The following is a 20,688-nucleotide window of genomic DNA, read 5'->3' as shown; positions in this document are numbered from 1 at the left end:
GGATTTTTTCACTCAGTTTTTACAAGATTTTATCCATTTTATTTACTTTTTCCCAAAATTAGGAAGAATGGTTTGAATTATTTGTCTTTAAGTTACTTGTTGATAAAAAAACAAAATTTTTATAAACAAGTTATTCGAGATATTTTGAATAAAATAAAAATAATATTAAATAAATCAAAAATATGAATTTCAATTGCTCTGGGATCTTCAAATTCAAAAAATTATATCCAAGTACATTTTTATAAGAATTATGGTTGAAATGTAGTTGTATACATGTATTGTTCATTTCAGGATTTATATTGCATCATCGAAGTGATGGAACTTTATGGCAAGAAACTGTAATTCCAGGTAAACGACATTTTATTTTGTTATTTTGACAGTGTATGTAATTAGAATTATTTATGTCTGAAAATTGCAAATTAATTATTTCTTTAATTAGGGGAAAGGACAGTTTACACATTGCACGATTTGTTATGTGGGACAAAATATTACTGCTTTCTGGTGGCAACAAACAGTGCCGGAAGAGGAAATGGGAGCGAAACAATATCCACTAAAACAGCTGGAAGTGGTACGTCTATTAAATCATAGTTTATAAGTTTTTTTTGTGCCTACAAAATCTGAAATATATCCAAGAAAAACTTAAAAAGTCAAACAATTGTTAGATTTCGTTTCTCATTTCATCATAAATTCTAATAATAAGCATCAGTTGCAATGAAGTTTCTCAGTTAAATAAAATCCCTTCGTTCAACATAATTCACTGAGCCGAGAATTTTCTAGAAAGCGCTGACAATGATTGATTTCTAAATTTAAAAGCAGAAATTCTCAAAAACAACAAAACTGATGGGAATGATATTTATGGTTTAAAAAAGACCATAATTCTGCTTAATAAAATCAAAATATATGGTATTTAAACCATTTATTTGTAATTCTACCGCTCAGGTTTTCAAGATTATAGTTTAATTTTTTTTTCAAGATTAAAATATATTAATAATACTTACTAAATATGTGCTAATAATAGCTTATTATTAAAACATATTTAGTTAAAAATACAAAATAAAGAAGTAAATTCAACTGAATGAGTGGTTTTCATAACATGCTCTTAGATATCATTACAAAAATAACAAATTGTTTCATATTTACCAAATTTTATCACATGCTATAGGACAATATTTCATTGTTAATTTTACCAACTAGGTGCTTAAGTATAAATAATTAAGTATCAGTACTAGAGTGCTTAAGTATAAACTACCGCGTTATTTTGAGTTCTAATAGAGCCATAAACACGGTTAATTGAACCATATCCTGATGGTTTTAACCATACTTTTGTCTTACTTTGCTATTCATTCAACATATTTCGCTAACGAAACCTTAAAATTGTCTCCAAAAAGTTTAAAAAAGAGGATTAAATTAACAAAAATACTTCTGCATACGTAGAAATAAAGTGTAGGGAATGTTATGGGAAAAATATATTTAGTAAAATTAAGGAAATGTAATTACATTAGTATCGACAAATAAATTTCAACTTGCATGAAACCCAATAAAATCATTCCATGTAAAAAATATTTATACATCAGTTCTTTCACTTATAATGGCATAAGAAACCATTAATAATATAAAACCATAAAAAAAGTTTTTAATCATAACACCTTATTACGCTTACACCTGCACAAAAAATAAATAAAAAAAATAGGCTGCAATACGAGGGAAAAACACTTTTAGCTCTCTAGGTTTTTTTCAGCATTTTTTCAGAAATATTCTTAACTTAATTCAATGATCTCAGAAAACATTTTATCGAGCTTTTTTTCTTAGTATTTGTTTTACTTCTAAAGTAAGTAGAACTTAAAAGAAAAGATTTACTTTAGATGTCTATACTGTGCTGGAGTTCTTAATCTATTGATTTGCTTCTCAACTAAATACCGATGTGATCCGGCCTCAAAAAACTGATAGAAAAACTCATATTATGAAACCATATTTAATTGTTAATTTTACAGGAATCATAACGCTTCGATAAAAATTACCTAACTTTTTGGTGTTCTCATACGCTGTCCGAAATTTCTCAGGAAAAAAATGGTTAAATAAAAATTTATTTAATTGTTTTTTATCATGCTCGAACAAAATAGTCGAATAATCAAAAATAAGATGGTAATTAAACTGTAAACATGAGGTGAAACCGTTTATTAACTGCTTCCACCTAATATGGTAAAGCAGCCGGAATCTTATCGCACCAACTAAGCTCACCTATTGAAGGGACTTAAACCCTTGCAACTCCGTACATATTATAGCCAAGACGCCGTCTTGGCTATAATCTCCTTCTATAATCGCCATCTTGGCGGATCGTTTTGAAGACGGCTAATCTGTCAGTCTTGTGACTGGCAAAACTGGAGTTCGAGTCTCAGCGTTGACGCCAGTGTTTCTCCTCTCCTGCACTCCCCTATTTGTGTTCTGCAGTCTCCAATGCCTACTACATTATGAAAGCCTAGCTCCTATGTCCAGATAATTTCATTTTTACGGTTTTGAAACCATACTAGCTGCAAAGGGTTAAGGAATGTTAAGGGTTAAGGAATGAATCTTATGCGATGTTAAAAAACCGTGTAGTTTTGTATTCATGGTTTTACAACCATACTATTTGTAATCGGTTTCAAACCCGTAAGAGTAAAAAAATGCTCTTTATCATAATCTTTACGGATAATCGGATGGACAGACTGCAACCGGTAATTTTAACATAATTTTTAGAATAAAAATTCTAACAGTGTAGAGCCAAAAACCCGGTAAGCGTTACCATATTCTGGTAGTTTTGTCTGTACGCTGTTTCACCGTGAGTTCACTGCGGAATTCATGAAATGAGACATATCTGTATTGATTTGCTATGCTTGTAATCGTAATCTTTACGGATAACGTTTATCGCAATCTTTACGTTTTATCGTAATCTTTATGAATAATCGAATGGACAGACTGCTACCGTTTACTTTAACATAATTTCAGAATAAAAATTCTATCAGTGTAGAGCCAAAAACCCGGTAAACGTTACCATATTCTGGTAGTTTGCTTGTACTTTTTTTCTCGGTAAGTTCACTGCGGAAGTCATGAATTGAGACATATCTGTATTGATTTGCTATGCTTGTAATCGTAATCTTTACGGATAACGTTTATCGCAATCTTTGCGTTTTATCGTAATCTTTACGGATAATCGAATGGACAGACTGCTACCGTTTACTTAAACATAATTTCAGAATAAAAAATCTAACAGTGTAGAGCCAAAAACCCGGAAAACGTTACCATATTCTGGTAGTTTGCTTGTACTTTTTTTCTCGGTGAGTTCACTGCGGAAGTCATGAATTGAAACATATCTGTATTGATTTGCTATACTTTTAATCAAATAAAAGTGTTAAGAAAACATACACTAAAAAGACAGATATTTTGGAGGTTATATGATCTTAATGCAAAAATGTTTAGGATTCTTTTGGCTAGATGTCTCTTATGTTATTTTATATGATATTTATAAACGACCCGGGATTATGTCTTCTGGGTGTTCCCCAGAATTCCGATTTTTCATATCTTCCTTCCAGGTCTAAGAACTCGTAGCAGAGAATGTGATTTGTCCACGAATCTCGCAAAATTCCGTGTTTCGTAAGACTATTGATCTGCAGCCTCTCACGAATCAAAACTTTTAATCTGATTAAATTTTTACTGCAATCTTAAATTCAAATCAAGAGTTGAAGACTTAAAGTAAAAATTAAAGACTTCCAGAATCTAAAATTTAATTCTTGAAAATTTCGACAAATCGCGTTAACGATTTGTTCACATACATATGATTCTCGAATTTGATTAAATTGTCAGACAATTTTATTAGGGTTGGCCACTAAAGTTTTCAACTCCATACACTAGAGCTGCCGCTGCTCATGGGACAGAGCGCTCGCTTCCAGATGCGGTGACCCGGGTTTGATTTCTGGCGTTGACTGGTCTAGCAAATTCTGATCTCCGCTAGCACGAACCACAATACTGACACAGTTATTTTATATAGTTTCATCCTTATTAAAATAACAGAGTTTGTTCGTTATAATAACAGTACTTTTCTGCTTAAAAAATTAGCGTCCGTTTTTCGATAACAGTATCTTCCTGTGAAATAAACGGTTTTACATTGGCACATCAATTGACAGTCTTTTTCTACAAACTTAACAAGTTATTTTTTACAGTATATTTTAAGCTTAAAAAAAATTTTAAAATTTAAATTTATAGAAAAGTTACATTTTTTTAAAAAAAATTAGAAGCGTTTGTGATATGCATGCATATATGTAAGGTTATTACAATGCTAAATTTTTTTATTCATAAAATATACAAAAAGTAAGGATATTAATTAAATATTATGATTTTTATCTGAGAGAAACATTTTGTCATATTGGTGATTTTTAAAAAACTTAATAAAAGTTTCCATATTTTAACTATTTGTCCGTTTTAAAATCCTGATAAGTTTTTTGGCTCTATGGTTTTGAACTATTACTATTTATCTATTTATTTTAATGGTGAATATTTTTCTTAGAACAGCCTTCACGGTGACTCGTGGGATGACTCATTCTTATCAAAACATTATCCAGCCTATTTATTTCTGTGTAAGAAATTAAATTGTTCTGCAATCTCTCAAAACTAAAAATCTCATGTTTGGTGATTCAGCAATCCTTCAGCTGTCTTTCTTAAATTTTGTGGATCATTTCGTTATGAAATCATGTGATTTGCGACGAAATGTGAAGTTTCAAATTTATGACTAAAATATTTTCTCAACTTGAAATCTCATCCTAGTGCATTGTGGGAGATGGTTAGCTAGAAAAACGAAACTTGAAATTTGGGATATAAAATTATTGGACAAGCCGACATGCATGAATAGGGGTCAAGAAGCTGGTCTAGGCCGGGATAGACTGGTCGGTAGGGCACTGGACCTATGTTCGAGAGTTCGTGGGTTCGAACCCCGCCGGCCGAAGACTCCCCGTGAAGTAAAATGACTGATGTACGTTAAATCTGTCGAGTCGCAAAAGTCCTCCAAGTTCCCATAACAAATCAATACCTCTTGAATTACTGGATTGGGGATCGATCGTTCTCTGATTCAGGTCAAAATTTCGATCTGTGGATGGGAGAATGGGTCTGCTCTATAAACGGATGTGACGTATGATGTGGAAGAAATCGGATTCTTGTTCATAGATGGCGCCACTGAAGAACAAGAAACGCACACTCTGCTTAACTTTGTTTCGTTTCACCAAGCAGATTTGTCCGTGCAGCAAGTGGCATTAGAACCAACCAACCCAACCAGAAGCTGGTCTTATACCAGAAAGATCATGGGTTCGAAGCTTGCTTCGGGCCTAGTTGTTATTTATCTCTCACTTTTATCTGTCCTTTTCGCGTTGTCTGGGTGACGTTGATTCAACTTTATAGAGCGTTTGATAAAGTGATTATTAGGAACATTTGTTACGAAAGTTCTTTATTTATTTATTTATTATTATTTCGAAGATAATAAAATGGCTGGGTATTTCTTTTATTTTCCCGAAATTTGGTTCCTTGAAGAAAGAGCGACAGTCGTCGTCACTTTTGCGAAATGTTTGCTCGGAGCATAAACCAGGAAACGGTTTCGTCAAAAATGAAGAAAGTTTCGTGAAATTTGAGTGAAACTTTTTTCTACAGTTTACACTGGTATTTGTAGCAGTTTATTGAAAAACTACATTTAAAAATTTAAAATATAAATTCAGATAAAGGAGCCGGTAATTTAAAAGTTTTCTAAAAATAATAAATTTTTTTTCTTCTTCGTTTTGATGTTGTCTTTTTACTTTATTTATCTCTAAATCGAATATTTAATTCGTTTTTGAAGAAAAAAAAAATTATACATGTCTTACTTGATACTTGGTAAAATGAAATACGTAGCAGAACGTGAAAAATTTAACTTGTCACACAAACTACCTGATGTAGTATGAAAACAAATGTTCTAAAAACTCTTTATCCTGAAGTGTGACACAAATTTTAATGAAAGACACTTTTTATCATGTCACTTTTCAAAGGAGTGATAATTTTAGCTCAAGATAAAAAGTAAAACTTGGGGTGGAAAAAAAAGAAAGAAAATAATAGAATGCAAAAATATGCTACAAGATTGCTGAAAGACAAATGGTGTTTGGTCTCAGAGATATTTTTAAGTAGCTGCACATTATTTTACGCAAAATCGATAGACTTAAGATTTAGTAAATCACTTAAAATCTCTTTTAGCTTTGCTTCATTTTTATAATGATTTTTCATGTACTCATAAGTTACGTAGATGATAAATAAAAAATATTTTATAAAATAATTATGCTTATTTAATGTTTCTTAAGGGTAAAAAAAATGTTCTCAACAAACTTCACACCTATGCACTATCTGAATAATGGGTTAAACGATAAAATATAACAGATTAAAAATTTTCTAAAACCTAGATTAAATTAACCATGATTTTGTTCAATTCAGACCTTTGTATTGCGTAATAAAATTTAAAAAGGACAATAATTGGTCTCAAATTAGTACCATATAAAGACTACAGTGAATGTGAACGATATTAAGTATTTTTTACATATTTAACTTATAGGCGTATTTACTATTTAACATCGCTATACAAGAAAAAAAATACTATATTTCTAGTTTAGATAAAGTATTCATAATTATAGTAATGTTACTTAAAATTTTTTCTGTTAAATTTACAATGAAATTTTAATTAGCAGATTATTTTTTCGCAGTCAGATTTTTTTAATCACAGTTAGAAATTTCTGATTATTTGAACCACAATGTCTCATGCATATTTTCTGCAGTCTTAAAAAGGGTGTTAGTTAACCACATTATCATGTAAATTAAACCATCTTAAGTTTGTTTAAGTGATATTAAGGTTCAATTGAACAGAAAAATGATTCGATTTAACTACTTAAAGGTTCAAGCACATCTTAATAATATTATGGCACCGATAATAATGGTCAATGTAGAGCCAGATTATCTGAGCATGCTTGCAATTTTTATTATTTTTTATCCCATCAGTTTTAGTGTTATCTACTCCCAGGTTCAAGTTACATGTATTAGTAAGTATTTACTTCAATTTATGTGTACAAGTCTTTAAGCTTTGCCGTAGTAGGCACAAAATATTCTTTATTTTCGCAAAAACTAATACATTTGCTCTAAAATAAACTTGCTAAATAAAACTAGAAACAAGAGAAAAAAATAAGGAAATAAAAATAAAAAGCATAGTTGTCTGATATTTTTTAATTTATTTTATTAATTTTTATTTTTTTCTTCTTCTCTTTTTTTGATAAAATGCTTCGTTTTCGGTAATTATGAAACATCATTAAGACTAAAATATTGCTCGGAATTATATAATATATAGAACGGTAGGTTGATATGAACTTTTCGCTGTTAACTTCTTATTTTTTCACATTTTATGAAGCTCAGAAAGCTGTAGCTTTATGTTTCCATAGTAGGAAACATACTGTTAGAAGTCTCTCGGAAAAATGGTTATATAACAATTTTTTAACTGTTATTTTTCAATTTTCAATCAAAACAGTCAAAGAACCATAAAAAAAGATATAGTATTTAAGCTGTTTACTGTGAAAAAAAATTACTAATTGACTGTTTTCAATTATTATGGTTAAACAACCTACATTTTACACGCATTCAACTAGGCCCCACAGCTAATAAGAACAGAACCGAGCGCACATTCTTCGAAAGTTGGAATCTAAGCGATGTGATATGGATTATAAATTCTTATTTTTTTTTCCATCATTGGATACATAACAGTAATCTTAAAGTAATAAGTGTGTGATGAACACTTTATGATGCCACTTAGTTTCTTACAGCTAGGTAAAAATTTTTGCCGAGAGGGCAAATTGGTCACTCTCATGATCGGTTGAACTAGATCACAGCGTTGATTCTACAATATTTTCTCCATTCCTTCAACAGATGAGGAGTTTTCAGTCCGGCATGTCTCACGTGTTTATTATTTCAGTTTTCAACTCTTGATGCTATCGCGCAATTAAAATTTCATCGGTTTTTCAACAACAAAAATTCTTATAGATTTGAAACAGTGAGAAGTTTTACTTACTTGGGATCAATTATTATCATTGACAACAGAATTACCCCTGAAATAAAAGACCGACTCTATTTGGCGAATAGGGCTGTCTATGGGCTGAGAAGATTTATTAAATTAAAGTTTCTTTCTAGGAAAACAAAGTTCTTAATCCACAAAACTCTTGTCCGGCCAGTCTTGACATACGCCTCTGAAGCTTGAACAATGACAAAACTGGAGGAAAATTGTATCGCAATTTTTGAGAGAAAGATTTTGCGGGGTATTCTTGGTGGTGTAAATGAAAGCAATAACTGGAGAAGGACATTTAACTTTGAACTGTACAAGATTTATAAACAACCTGATATTATAAAGTACATAGAAATGAATAGAATGAATTGGATCGCCCACGTGATTCGAATGAGCGACGACAACACAGTAAAAAAGATACTGTTTTTTAGACCTACTGGAAAAAGAAAGCGGGGAAGATCGCTGTTGAGATGGGATGACTCAGTGGAGTCTGATTTTCTCGCAATTAATGAAAAAAATTGGAGATCAAAGATAAATCGGAAGTCGTCGTGGATAAATCTTCAGAGGAAGGCATTGGCTCACATTGGGCTGTCTGGCCAACCATGATGATGATGATATCTTGCTACGACGTTTTAATTGGCTATGAAAGAGTGCACATTAGGCTAAGTTTATTTTGTTTTATGTAGAGGAAATAATTTATAAACAGTAATTTTAAAGAATACAGTATACGGCGGTAATTTTGTTATTAAGATAATTATTTTGTAGGAAATGGATTATTATTTAATTTTGTGATTATAAGTAATTTCTGTAAACTGAGTCATTTTTATAGTTTATTTTAAAAGAAAGAAAAACTGTTCCCAGGCACAGCATTGACCATCACATGTTCTCACTTGCGATACTGGATGTTCCTCCATGGGTAGCACGAATTTAGTATTTTTTTCTTCTAAACTATTAAATTTGTTCAATTTGGGTCTTTATGCACAAAAAGCTTAGTTTCTAACTAGCCTGCAAGACCCAAAATAATCACAAACGTAATACTGAATAATGTTTTATTGGAATGATTCGACAACTTGTTGATTCAGAAAGAGCATCAATATTTTTAATTGTTAAGTTCCCAGACCCAACGCACTCGAGTTGTTTCTCGTACCTTTGACCAGTCCGTCATGAAATACTACAGAGAATGGTTCAGATCACAATCTTGATAGAAGTGAAAGGTTAATTTTAATATCAGTAACAACATTAATATGAGTTCAACAAGGTTTATAAATAATTAGGTCAAATAAAACCACATAAACTTGAGAAAATGTTAAATATTGCTTTGTTAGTTTAAGTGCTATGAGGGTCACATTAAACTTTATTTCGACGCGCATTCTAGCATTTATATCGACTCTGAATCTATATTTATAAAACAAAGCTAGAAAAACTTTCTGAAAGGTTCTGAACTTTCAGAAACTTTCAGAGTCGAAAAGAATTGTGAAATCCATAACATTTTCAAACACTCTATTATTTACAGAATGATTTAAAATTTTATTTTTTGCAAGAACCAAAAATATAATCTTGTTTAATGATGGATAATTTAAATTATTTAAAAAAGGATAAAAAAAAATTTTAATTTACGATAAATGCAAAATATTACAAGAAAGAAGTACAGATGAATAATATTGAAAAACAAATTAGAATTCTGCATGCTAAGATTTAATTTTATCTAAAAGTACTATTTTTAATACAAGGGCTCAAAAAACAATACAATTAACTTATTTTTAGAACTTTTGGGAAATAATTAGGCTTAGTTTGAGAAAATATTCTAATCTTATTAATTACTCATAATTCTAAAAATAATTTATTAACTTCGAAAAAATAACGTAGATGAATAAGCGTGATCTCGAAAGAATTACTGAGAAACACACGTTAATTGGAGATGCCATTAAGTATGCGCAATATTACGCTCAAGGGAAATCCTTACAAAAAAGTAAAATATATATATTTGATGTTTATTTAATTAAATAAAATTATTATTTATAAAGAAGTATAAAGAAAATAATGAGATGAACTGCGTAGTTGAAAGCTGTAAATAAAATTTATGATAGAGAAAAAAAAAACTACGTTGATGAAATTTTATGCTTTTAAACATGTGTTTCATTCGATAACATTTATAAAAATTTATCAGTTTTTATTCGGGTAACACTTTTAGATGCGATAATCTTTTCCCAACTGAGTAATATATAAAATAATGCCTTAAATGCATCCCTTTTAAATCATAATTAATTCTGTTTTTTTTCGTTTTGCGTTTTCAATTAATAATTTCTAAAGATTTATTGTCTCATAAAGTATATATTCTTATCAATAAATTTCAAACTAAATATTATTCTAATAATATTTAGTTTGAAAATAAAACTAAATAAATTTCAAGCTAAATATTATTATATATTATTCATAATTTTAGAAAATCTGTTTACATAAATACATTTTGAGTAACTAAAAATAAAATGTTTTGTGCATATTGCAAATTTTTCCTAACAATATTGTAAGGTAAAAAATTCTCTCTTTTCTGTTGATATTTTTAGCTATTATAACAATGATGGTAGAAATATAAGAAAATATTTCAACATCTCATAGGAAAATGAAATATTAATAAGGCTTTACAGTTTTATGGGATTAAAATGATTTATTTCGGGTTCTTTAAATAAATGTAAATAGGTTTTTACCAGTTAAGTTTAATAAAAAAAAACTTAAAACAGAAAAGCAAAAATAATTAAAGCATTATTATAGTGATATATAATTATACAGAGATAATATAGGAAGGATTTTAAAATCCTAAGAATTACTAGATGGAGAGCAATCGCACAAAAAAGCAGAATTGAGGAAGGCTTTGGCCCACAAAGGGCGCCTATTTTAGAGTGCTTGAATGATGTCGCCCTTATTACCAACCATGGATATTTCAAAAAATTATCACCTAGCTTTTGTTTTAAAATAAATTTTTAAGTTCATCAAACTTACTTATACTTCAGTTTTAAACTAAGTTAATACTTTAGTTAAAAACATAAGAAGAATTTTAAAATAAGTAACAAATTGAGTTTTTATTAATTGAAAAAAATTATTACAATTATTATATACGAATTGAGAAAAAATGTAAGGGTGCACAATGTAGTAATTACTGTTGTATTGTGAATATAGATAGTAATTGCTGAAATATAAACTCATGCATGTTCGTATAAATAACAAGATAATTGTGCATCTTCTCGGATCAATTTATTGTATATTTTTGCTTGAAGCATACAATTTGATCCTACCTGGAAACTTTATCGAAATTTTTAACTAGTCATTGAAATTTTTTTCTGTTTGGCCAATCAGAATAGTTTTTTTTTTTTCAAATATTCTTCCATTTTCTTCTGAGTTTAGTTAATTATTTGAACACTGGGCCTTTTAATACGAACAACTAACGTTGGGGTAATTTTTTCTTTGTATTCTTTTGCATAAGATTTTTAACAGATATTAGATAATTTTGTATCGCTGATTTCTAATCTGCAATCCGTTTTTTTCTAAGAGCTGTATTTTTAATGTATTTTTTCACGAAATGTACAAGTTTTAAAACGTTATACATAACAAGGGATCGTGTAAGTTCTCTCTAAAACTCTTAGAATACTTAAGGCACATCATCTGGATTGATATTACTTAGTAAATCATGCCCGAAAGTGTCGTTATAAGCGGCTAGAAGCGCTTCTCGATTATGAACTGTTTTTTCATGCTCTTCTGAACAGGTTATAATTGGTAAGATCCAGTTATAGCGTACAACGACAGTGTGAGCTCCCCTTGCAGCGACATTTCGAGGAATTTAGTTTTAATCCTGATAAAATGCATTAAAATGCAAGGCAACGTTTGAAAAGTCTGTCACAACATTTTCATGACTTCTTGTTACGTATAACGTTTTGAAACTTTTACATTTAGACAAAAATAGACTGAAAATGTCACTTAAAAAAATTTGTTGCCTAAGGAGCAAAACTGGTTTCAGAGTTGAAATCCCTACAACCTAATCAGGTGATATCAAGTACTTGTATAAATTCAAAGAAATATTTATACCCCAGTGTAATTGATAAATATTTATAGTGACATTATATTAAAAACAAATAAAGTTTTCTCAGTAAATTTCTAGACATGCATTTAAGAAGGTTAGAGAGCGAAGAAATTAATATTTTTCCCCAAACACCATTTCAGTTCCGATAGATAACGCAGGTTTACCAACTACATATTAGAATAGCTGAACAAAAGCAATTTTAATTGTCAGTACGAATGCTACTCTTTTATCTGATAAAAGAAAGCCAAAGGAAAGAGAATCTGCATCAGATGTTCAATATGTGCCATCGATTGGAAGTTGATACGTCCGAAAGCTTTTCAAAATGGTAGTGGTTTGCTCAGAAACCATACCTTGTATTTTCCTTCAGCTCATTTATCAGTTCATCATATCATTTTCTTCAAGATATGAAATATTTACTCACCAGCTCACCATAGGTGATGGAATATACAAAACTGGCGATTAATATGCGTCGCATGAGATGTTAATTTTTATTTATACAATTCTAAATTACCGTGCAACATTCGAGCAGCGTATGGAAATGTTTCAGACATCTATTGGTGTCCTTTTGTATCAATACGGGAAAAAAGAATTTCCAAGTCATCCACTTTTCAACTTAAAAAAAAAATTTAAAAAAATCAGACACAAATGTAGTTTTCCTGAATTTTCTTTCCTGAATAAATACATTGTTTATTGTACGCAAAAGATTGCATTTTTAAAATGATTAATATAGCAAGTAAAGGTCTCCCTAGGCAGCTATTTTGTATACCCCGGAAGTAATGATAGTTAAGGTCTACCTATGCTTATCACATAATGGTCGATACCTTTGACGCGATCTGGACTAAATGTTCAGCAATGAAGGACCAAAAAAATTATTTTAAGCCGTGCTGGCTCAAGAGATAGAGCGTTCGCCTCCCAATTATTTGAACCGAATTCGAATCCCATCAGCGATGGCTGGTCAATACCAATTCTGATCCCGGCTCGCACCGACCGCAATACTGACATAAGCATATCCTCAGTGGTAGACGGATTATGGGTTCGAGTCCTCTTGCGTACAGGCTAGCTGTGGGAGGTTTTCGTGTCTTCCCTCTCAATGTAACGCAAATGCGGATAAGTTCCATTAAAAAGTCCACCAGGAAGGCAGAATTTTCCCCAATACTCTATCCTGGAATTCTGGATTGAGATCAAAATTATAAGGCTACGAAGTTGAACATTAGTAGTCGTACAACTCAAAATTAGGTTGGTTGTGCAACGACGGTAACAAAAAACGCAACTATACGCAAATGAACTTTTCCTGAATTCGTTTCCCTAAATGAGGATATTGTGTCATATCTCTCTCAACCAACGAACTCTGCGCCATCTTGTATTGTAGACATAAGATTTCCCGACAACTTTATAACTAAAAATGCTTATTTATTATGTCCCCAATCATTTAAAAATTTGAAAGATATTTTTTAAGGGGACATTGAACATCTCGCTGAACGAAAATGCGGCGTGAAGTGACTTTTGCAATAACTGCTACAAAAAATTTAATTTTAATGATAGGTTTCTAAATTTTTTAATATTTATTTGTTAGGTTTTTTTTAATGTATTTCTGCAGTAAAATATACAAATTAAGTTAGACAATAATTTTTATTCATACAATTTATAGGCAAATTTTTTGTTAAATTTTCAAATTATGTCATCAGTAAGGTACATATAAAACTACAACTACTCAATATAATTGTCTGAAAAAAATTATACACACAATATATAGCCTAGAGTATACAGTATACCTAAAATTAGACTAAAATGCACAATTTTTTGCAGAATAAAAAATTCACTGTTTCAAAATACCAATTTTTGCTGATTTTCGGCAATTAAATTTTACTCCAGATTTCAAAATGTTTAAATTTTTAACTAAATTTGAGGTTTACTGTATAAAACAATCAATGATGTATAAGCCTACCAAGTTTTATCTTTTTAAATTGTATAGAACAAGAGATATATGTACCTAAGTAACAAAAAATAATGTTTTGAGAAAAACAGATTTAAAGGTAAAAAAACATATAGTTAAAAATAATTCATAAATTTAAAACTCTCCAGCACCATAACTTGTTTTATCTCGACTTTCTTCAGCCTCACATTTCCTTTTTTTTAATTGTTTAGCCTTTTTAGCCTCTTTGGAAGCTAATTTTGTGGCCAAATTGGCCTCGTTTACTCTCTGTACGTCGATCGCTTTCATAGACTTTAGCATAAAATAACCAGGATCAATGCCTAAATGATTCATAATATCCATTCTCTTTTGAGCCCCTTCATTGAAACAAATTACAGAATCCATTACCCCAATATTAAGGGTTTTTAATCCGTGAAAGGATGTTTTTGGAAGTCGATCCCATACTCATTGGTGCTGTTGAATGACTCATTAGGATTCTGTGTTTTTCCATGAGTGCATTTCACGAGAAGCTTAGGGTCACTCAGTGCCCTAAAAACAGGTTTGATAGCCAATAATACGGCTTCAGGCAAAGAATTTTTGTGTATATGGTTCATTAGTGTGCTTTGTTTTATTGAATTTGCACCATGTATCAGGATCATTTGGGCACAGACCATGTTGCGGGTTTTCATCTGTGGACAATTTATGAAAATAAATTGCCCATACAGCTTGCGACATATCTGACACAGGCTTATTCACATTCCTCCTGATAGCAAGGCCATAGTATGACTGAATAAGGTTAATTTCCTTATCTGTCAGACGACCACGGCCAGAAATCCCTTTCCCATCAGACAACTTTTGCTTTTTTAAGGAATCTCGCAATTTACGCAGCCTTGCGACCATCCTCTTTTGCACATGTCCTATGCATTCAAGTTTATCGATATGCACATCACCATATACTTTTTCTGCTACCACTTGATCATAGGCCTTGCAATCACCATCCCCCAGGTAATCCAAGTAACGAACAGAACAAGGCAGAATGTAAAAAAAACTTAAAAAAACAGTAGAATTCTAAAGTAAACAGAAAACGAAACTCTGAAATGTGGGCATGGCACTTTTGTTTTATTGCTTTTAAAGCACTTTAAATTTATGAAAATTAGTAAACCTATATATTTTCTTAATCAGAAAAGTATAGGCTAATAGATGATGTCAAATTCAAAAAATCAAATTTTTGAAAGAATTTTACTTCACTGTCCCCTTAAAACAAATAAGTGGTTTAAATTAAACCCGTAAATTTTTGCCTTTGATGTACTATATTAACCAGATTGTGATAAATCAGAAATTATTTTTTCATGGTAACTTGTTTTTTATCTGATTAAAGAAATGATTAAAAAATTGTTAACATCTGGCTTTGATATTAGCCTAATTGTCATCATTCTTAAGTAGTGATTCCATTGTCAAAACTGCTACTAAATTTCATTAAATTTTTTAGCACCACTTGCTCCAGACAAAAGAGTTTTACTGTCAGTCAATTCAAGTACAGTTACAGTCAATCTAAACAGCTGGCATAACGGTGGGTGTCCAATCAGGTTCTACGTTATCCAGTACAAAGTTAGTGGTCAGCATGAATGGACTTTGGTCAGCAACAATGTGATTCCAGAACAACAAACAGTTACAATCACTGATCTTGTGCCCGGTACTTGGTATTCACTTTTGATGACGTCAAAAAATGACGCAGGATCAACTGATGCAGAGTACGTGTTTGCAACATTGACACTTTCTGGAAGTAAGGAATTTTGTTACGTTAATTGCTGGTTATAAAATGCATTTATGAAGGCATAATGTTCGTGCAAAAAACTTTTTGTTTGTTGTTATGAAGCATTTTTAATTTTTTTTTAAATTTTTCATCGATGAACATCGAAATTTTTAAAAAAATAATTCTTAAAATCCTCTTCAATATTCTACAAACGCACTATTTTGTTAATGAAATTTATTTTTTACGCACTATTAAATTAACTGAAATTTATTTTTTCATCAACAAAGATGATGAAAATGTCTAAAATAATGGAAATTTTCATTTCGTTTTAACTTTCAAATTAAAATTTTATAAACATGTCATCACAGACATTATGTACAGATAATCAGACATTAGGACATTAAACATTAGCATTCAGAGCTCCTAAAAATGTTTAGAAGCAATGCCTACATAGCAGGTGAAATAGATTCTGGTAAAATTATCGTAGCGAATGGTAAAGACATTTCTAGTAAGAAAAACATAATTCTGGTTAATGAAACCGTAATCGGTATTAAAACCTTTTATTTAGTAATTCTTCCGTTCATAAGGTGACGGTTTACAAAAATTCTGGTTTTCAAAATTATAATTCTTATTACGACTTATTTAGTAAAAGAAAGGCGAAATTGAAGAGTAAATTAAACCGAATAAATGGTTTTTATGCCATGTTCTGAGGTATCATGAAATTTTACCACATATACCAAATTTTATAACAAATTTCCTAACCATATTTTATTGTTAATTTTACTAGAATCGTTACGAAAACGTTTCGAAAAAATTGCAGAGTTTTTTAATATTCCCATGGAGCTAAAAACCATTTCGTGGTCCATACTTTTTTCTTAGGGTATATTTTGACATATGGCACCCTTCACCCTGTTTGATGTTTAATTCGCGGCCAAAAAAGGTCACTCTGAAATGGGAGGTCATTCTTCAAAGATTTAGAACACTTGAGTCGTCTGAAAAAGACTGCTTTAAGAATTAAAGACTGTTAAATACTGTTTCAAATATGTTTCAGGTTTTTAACTTAGCAACTACAGTCAATGAAGCTTTCAGAATTTAACTTGGCAATGTAAATTAATATTGCAATGCTAAATAAACTAAAATAGTATATTTTCCTTTGAAAACTCAAATATTTTAAAACCGTTATTTATAAACTTATACCATGGATCTATTATAATATTTCTATTTGTTCTTTTCATGATGTTTATTTTTTTAAGTAAATTTTCTGTTTTTGTTTTAACAGAATTTCCTCCGCGATTATCAGAAAGAAATGATTCACCTGCTTCATTCTTTCGCCACCTTACTATTACGGTACCTGTTGTCAGCTCTATCACCGTTCTTCTCTTTGTTATTTGTGCAGTTTGTATTATAACTAAAAGGAGATCTCCAAGATGCCGACCACAAACTCATAATGGTAAGTTGTGACATGCAATTCAATTATTTATCTTATACTTCACTAGCTTAGTGTTGCATCTTAATGGTAAATTAAAATAAAATGGAAGAAAATTATATTTCATTTGTTTGAAAAGCAAAAATTTTGGATAGTAAAAAAAATATACATATTTTTGAAACACAAATATTTTTAAATAAAAAAAATATTGTTTGCGAGGCAACTTGTTTCTATAAATTATAAATAAATTAAACCATTTCAACCTGTTCTTCCGTTTTCTTTTATGTCAGGAATAAAAATTTTGTTTTAAACCCCCTTGATCGTAATACTCTTTTTAAGTAATTAAAATTCAAAATTGCCAAGTTTATGATAATTTTAAACAAATTTAAATTTTAATGTGAATGTGTAGCGGAAAACGATAGTAATAAGCAATTTGCTATATAAACGAAATCTGATTCACATCAATGATAAGAATTATTCATAAAGTTTGTCGACAGGTGGCGCTACTAATGGAAGAGCCTATCAAGCAATATTTTTAAAATGGATACTAGTTGCAGAGCAATAGTGTGGTGCATCAGTGCAAAGGACAAAAATAACGTACGCCCATACCATTATATCAGCTTGATTAATCTCACTTGCAAAAAGAACTCTCTAATTTATGGATATTTTTTATCAGAAGGCACTGACTTTAAAATTTGGTGTGAGCAAACATGAGCAATGCTCTTTTCGTTTTTTTTTCATTAGTTGACTTTTCAAAATCTTAGTTACTCCGGGACATTTAGAAGTATGGTACTTGTATATGTTCTAAAGTAAATGAACAAGTACAAATATGAAAAATGTGTAATTTATGAAACATGTGTACAAACTATAGCGCTAAACCACACCAATGAATTCCGTAGAATTGGATTTTTATTTCGATGTAAATTGCTGTCACATGTGCATGCGTATCTGAATAGTTTTAGACCCAAACAAGTCTGGAAAAATGCAACCCACGGAGAAGAAGATCTAATGAGTTATAGGTAGTTCTATTATACTTACTATTGAACCGTGGTGGGTGAGGGGGCTCTTGCTTTCTAGTGAGGTGAACCGAGGGCGAATCCCAGCAATGGCTTGTTGATTTGAATTCCACATCCGGATCACACCGACCACAGTGCTGGCGTAAAATATCCTCAGTGGTAGACGTATCATGGGTTAGAGTCCCCTTGCCGTCAGACTAACCGCGAGAGGTTTTCCTCTCTATGTAACGAAAACGCGGGTTAGTTTCATAAAAAAGTCCTCCACGAAGGCAAATTTCTCCCAATAGGACCGAGGAATTCCTTTGTCTTTTGAATCGGGTTCAAAATTACAAGGCTACGGTGTTGAAAATTGGTAATCATAAATTAAAAATTTACTTAATTATTCAACGACGTTTCAAAAAAAGATATAATTATTATTTTACATATATACGTTATGCAATAGACGCAATATATAAGAGTAAAATGACATAGAATAGCATTATACAAAATTTTCTATTTTGTAAAAGTAACTTACAACCTATTCATGTACAATAATTTAACCATAATTCAATTTAATCAATTCTTTCGTAAGAGGTTTGTTCATATTATATCTTACGTCTTATGGTTTTAAAAATTTGCATTTTGAAATATGAATACCTTGGAGATATAACTCGTGCTAAGTTTATCATTTTTTTTTCGTTTCTTAGGCTCAGATAGCAATAGTACTTTAAAGCATGAAAATATTCCTCTTTCAACAAATTATGACAATGCACAAGAACCTGCTTACTATCCCATTCCATATGCAACAGGTAGAGTTCAAAATTACGACAGAGATCATTACACAACAGCAGGCGAAGCTAATCAACAAAATCATGGCACAATAGGTAGCACAAGGAGTAGTTATTTATACAAATCACCTGCTTCACCGAGAGCAGTGAGTATGGGCAATTTTTTTAAACTTATAAGCTAAATGAAGCTTAAGAAAATAAGAAAATTTTATAAGTTAGTTTTTTGGTAAATAAAATTTTTTATTCCTAGGTTTTTACTTAATTATTTTACGAATTAGACGGTAAAAATTTATCTTACTTTTGAAAACCTTATCGGAATGTATAATGCAATTATACATTCCTATAATTAGTTTTATTTTCCTGTCATAAAGTTCTAGTGACATATTTTTTTGCTCTTACTTTACATCCTTAATTTTCAATTTTGTTTTAAATAATCGAAATAGCTTTTGATTGCTTTGTAGAACGATTGTTTCTTCATACCATTTTACACTCTGTTAGAATTTTCTTCTAAAATTTTGGCAAAAAAACCTGCAGCAGTCTGTCCTTCCAATAAACCATAAAGTATACCTTGAAGATCATTTTTACCCTTACGGTCTTGAAACCGAAATTCTTCATGTGTTGAAAGGAATGGAGGAGAAACTGTAGTGTCTAAGCTGGGACTTGATCCCCAGCTCTGTCGGTCAAGGGACTGGCAGATTAACCTTCTCCGCTGCAGTAACCCTTTCGGCACAGTAAAATAAACGGAAACAGTCTGAACATCGAATTAACCTTAAGGTTTACGGTAAAGAAAATTTTTTACCTTTTAATTTTGAAACCGTTTACAACTAAAACTCACAAATCAAAGCTATAGGGTTTTCAATCCATTTACAATTAGCCTGGTTTCGAAATCATAAAAAAGAAACTTAACTGGACATTGAAACTATGTTTTTCACTAGTTGATGAGCATTTGGATACAAGTCGTTGTTAAGTTCCTTTGAACAGCTTTATTATTGCTGTTGAACAGTTTTATGGGACTGACATCTATTGGTGAATGAGAGTATCGTATTTTAATAGCCCATGGTCAATAATCGAGGAGGACACTTAAATCTCTTCAAGCGTTGAAGGGCATAGAGGAAATATCTTGTGGTGTCATAGCCGGGACTCGAATCCTCGTTCTGTCTGTCGTGATAATAACAAATTAGCTCTCTCGACTGGGCAGTAATATATTCCCTGCTGTAAGGAACCTGCTGTAAGTAACTTTATTAGGTGGGCTTAGTTGATGCTATAAAATTCTGGTTGTCTAACTGTATTAGGGGAAAGCGGTTCATAAACGGTTTATTTATGGTTGACTGAGTTTTTTGTAGGAATATGGCAAAATAACTTTTAAATACATTTTTATTTATCCATTGAAAAATTTCTGACAGTGTATTTTTACTGAACTATTTCGATGTATTTTTGACTTTTTTCAAAAAAACTGTTAACAGACGTTTTCTCCTAATGATTTTATTTTTAAACTAATGATATGCTATAGTTTTTTTTCAAACTAAAAAATCTCATTTTTGATGAGAATTATATGAACTCTGCTATTTTCAGGCGGAAAAGAAGGAATGTATTTATGCTACCCCATCAATAATATCAACAAATCAAAATACAGGTATAAAACTAAACATATTTCTATGCGTG

General features: G+C 30.8%; 1 protein-coding gene across 4 annotated transcripts in view; it reads left to right on the top strand.

Moving 5' to 3' along the window:
• Positions 1 to 20,688, top strand: part of LOC107442911 (cell adhesion molecule Dscam1) — a 165,388-nt gene that overhangs the window by 136,289 nt on the left and 8,411 nt on the right. For all 4 annotated transcript variants that reach the window (XR_015429966.1, XR_015429967.1, XM_087154001.1 and 1 more), the window contains exons 19-24: positions 292 to 348; positions 440 to 568; positions 15,554 to 15,847; positions 17,097 to 17,267; positions 18,946 to 19,172; positions 20,599 to 20,659. Coding sequence is in view for 2 of the 4 variants with exons in the window: in XM_087154001.1 (XP_087010127.1) it covers positions 292 to 348; positions 440 to 568; positions 15,554 to 15,847; positions 17,097 to 17,267; positions 18,946 to 19,172; positions 20,599 to 20,659 (939 nt within the window). In the remaining 2 variants the exon portion in view is untranslated. The remainder of the gene's footprint in view (positions 1 to 291; positions 349 to 439; positions 569 to 15,553; positions 15,848 to 17,096; positions 17,268 to 18,945; positions 19,173 to 20,598; positions 20,660 to 20,688) is intronic.

The sequence above is a fragment of the Parasteatoda tepidariorum genome, chromosome 10 (assembly GCF_982258835.1).
Source record: "Parasteatoda tepidariorum strain Cologne lab strain chromosome 10, Ptep-v5.0, whole genome shotgun sequence".
NCBI lineage: Eukaryota > Metazoa > Arthropoda > Arachnida > Araneae > Theridiidae > Parasteatoda > Parasteatoda tepidariorum.
This window is presented reverse-complemented; position numbering and strand designations above follow the sequence as displayed.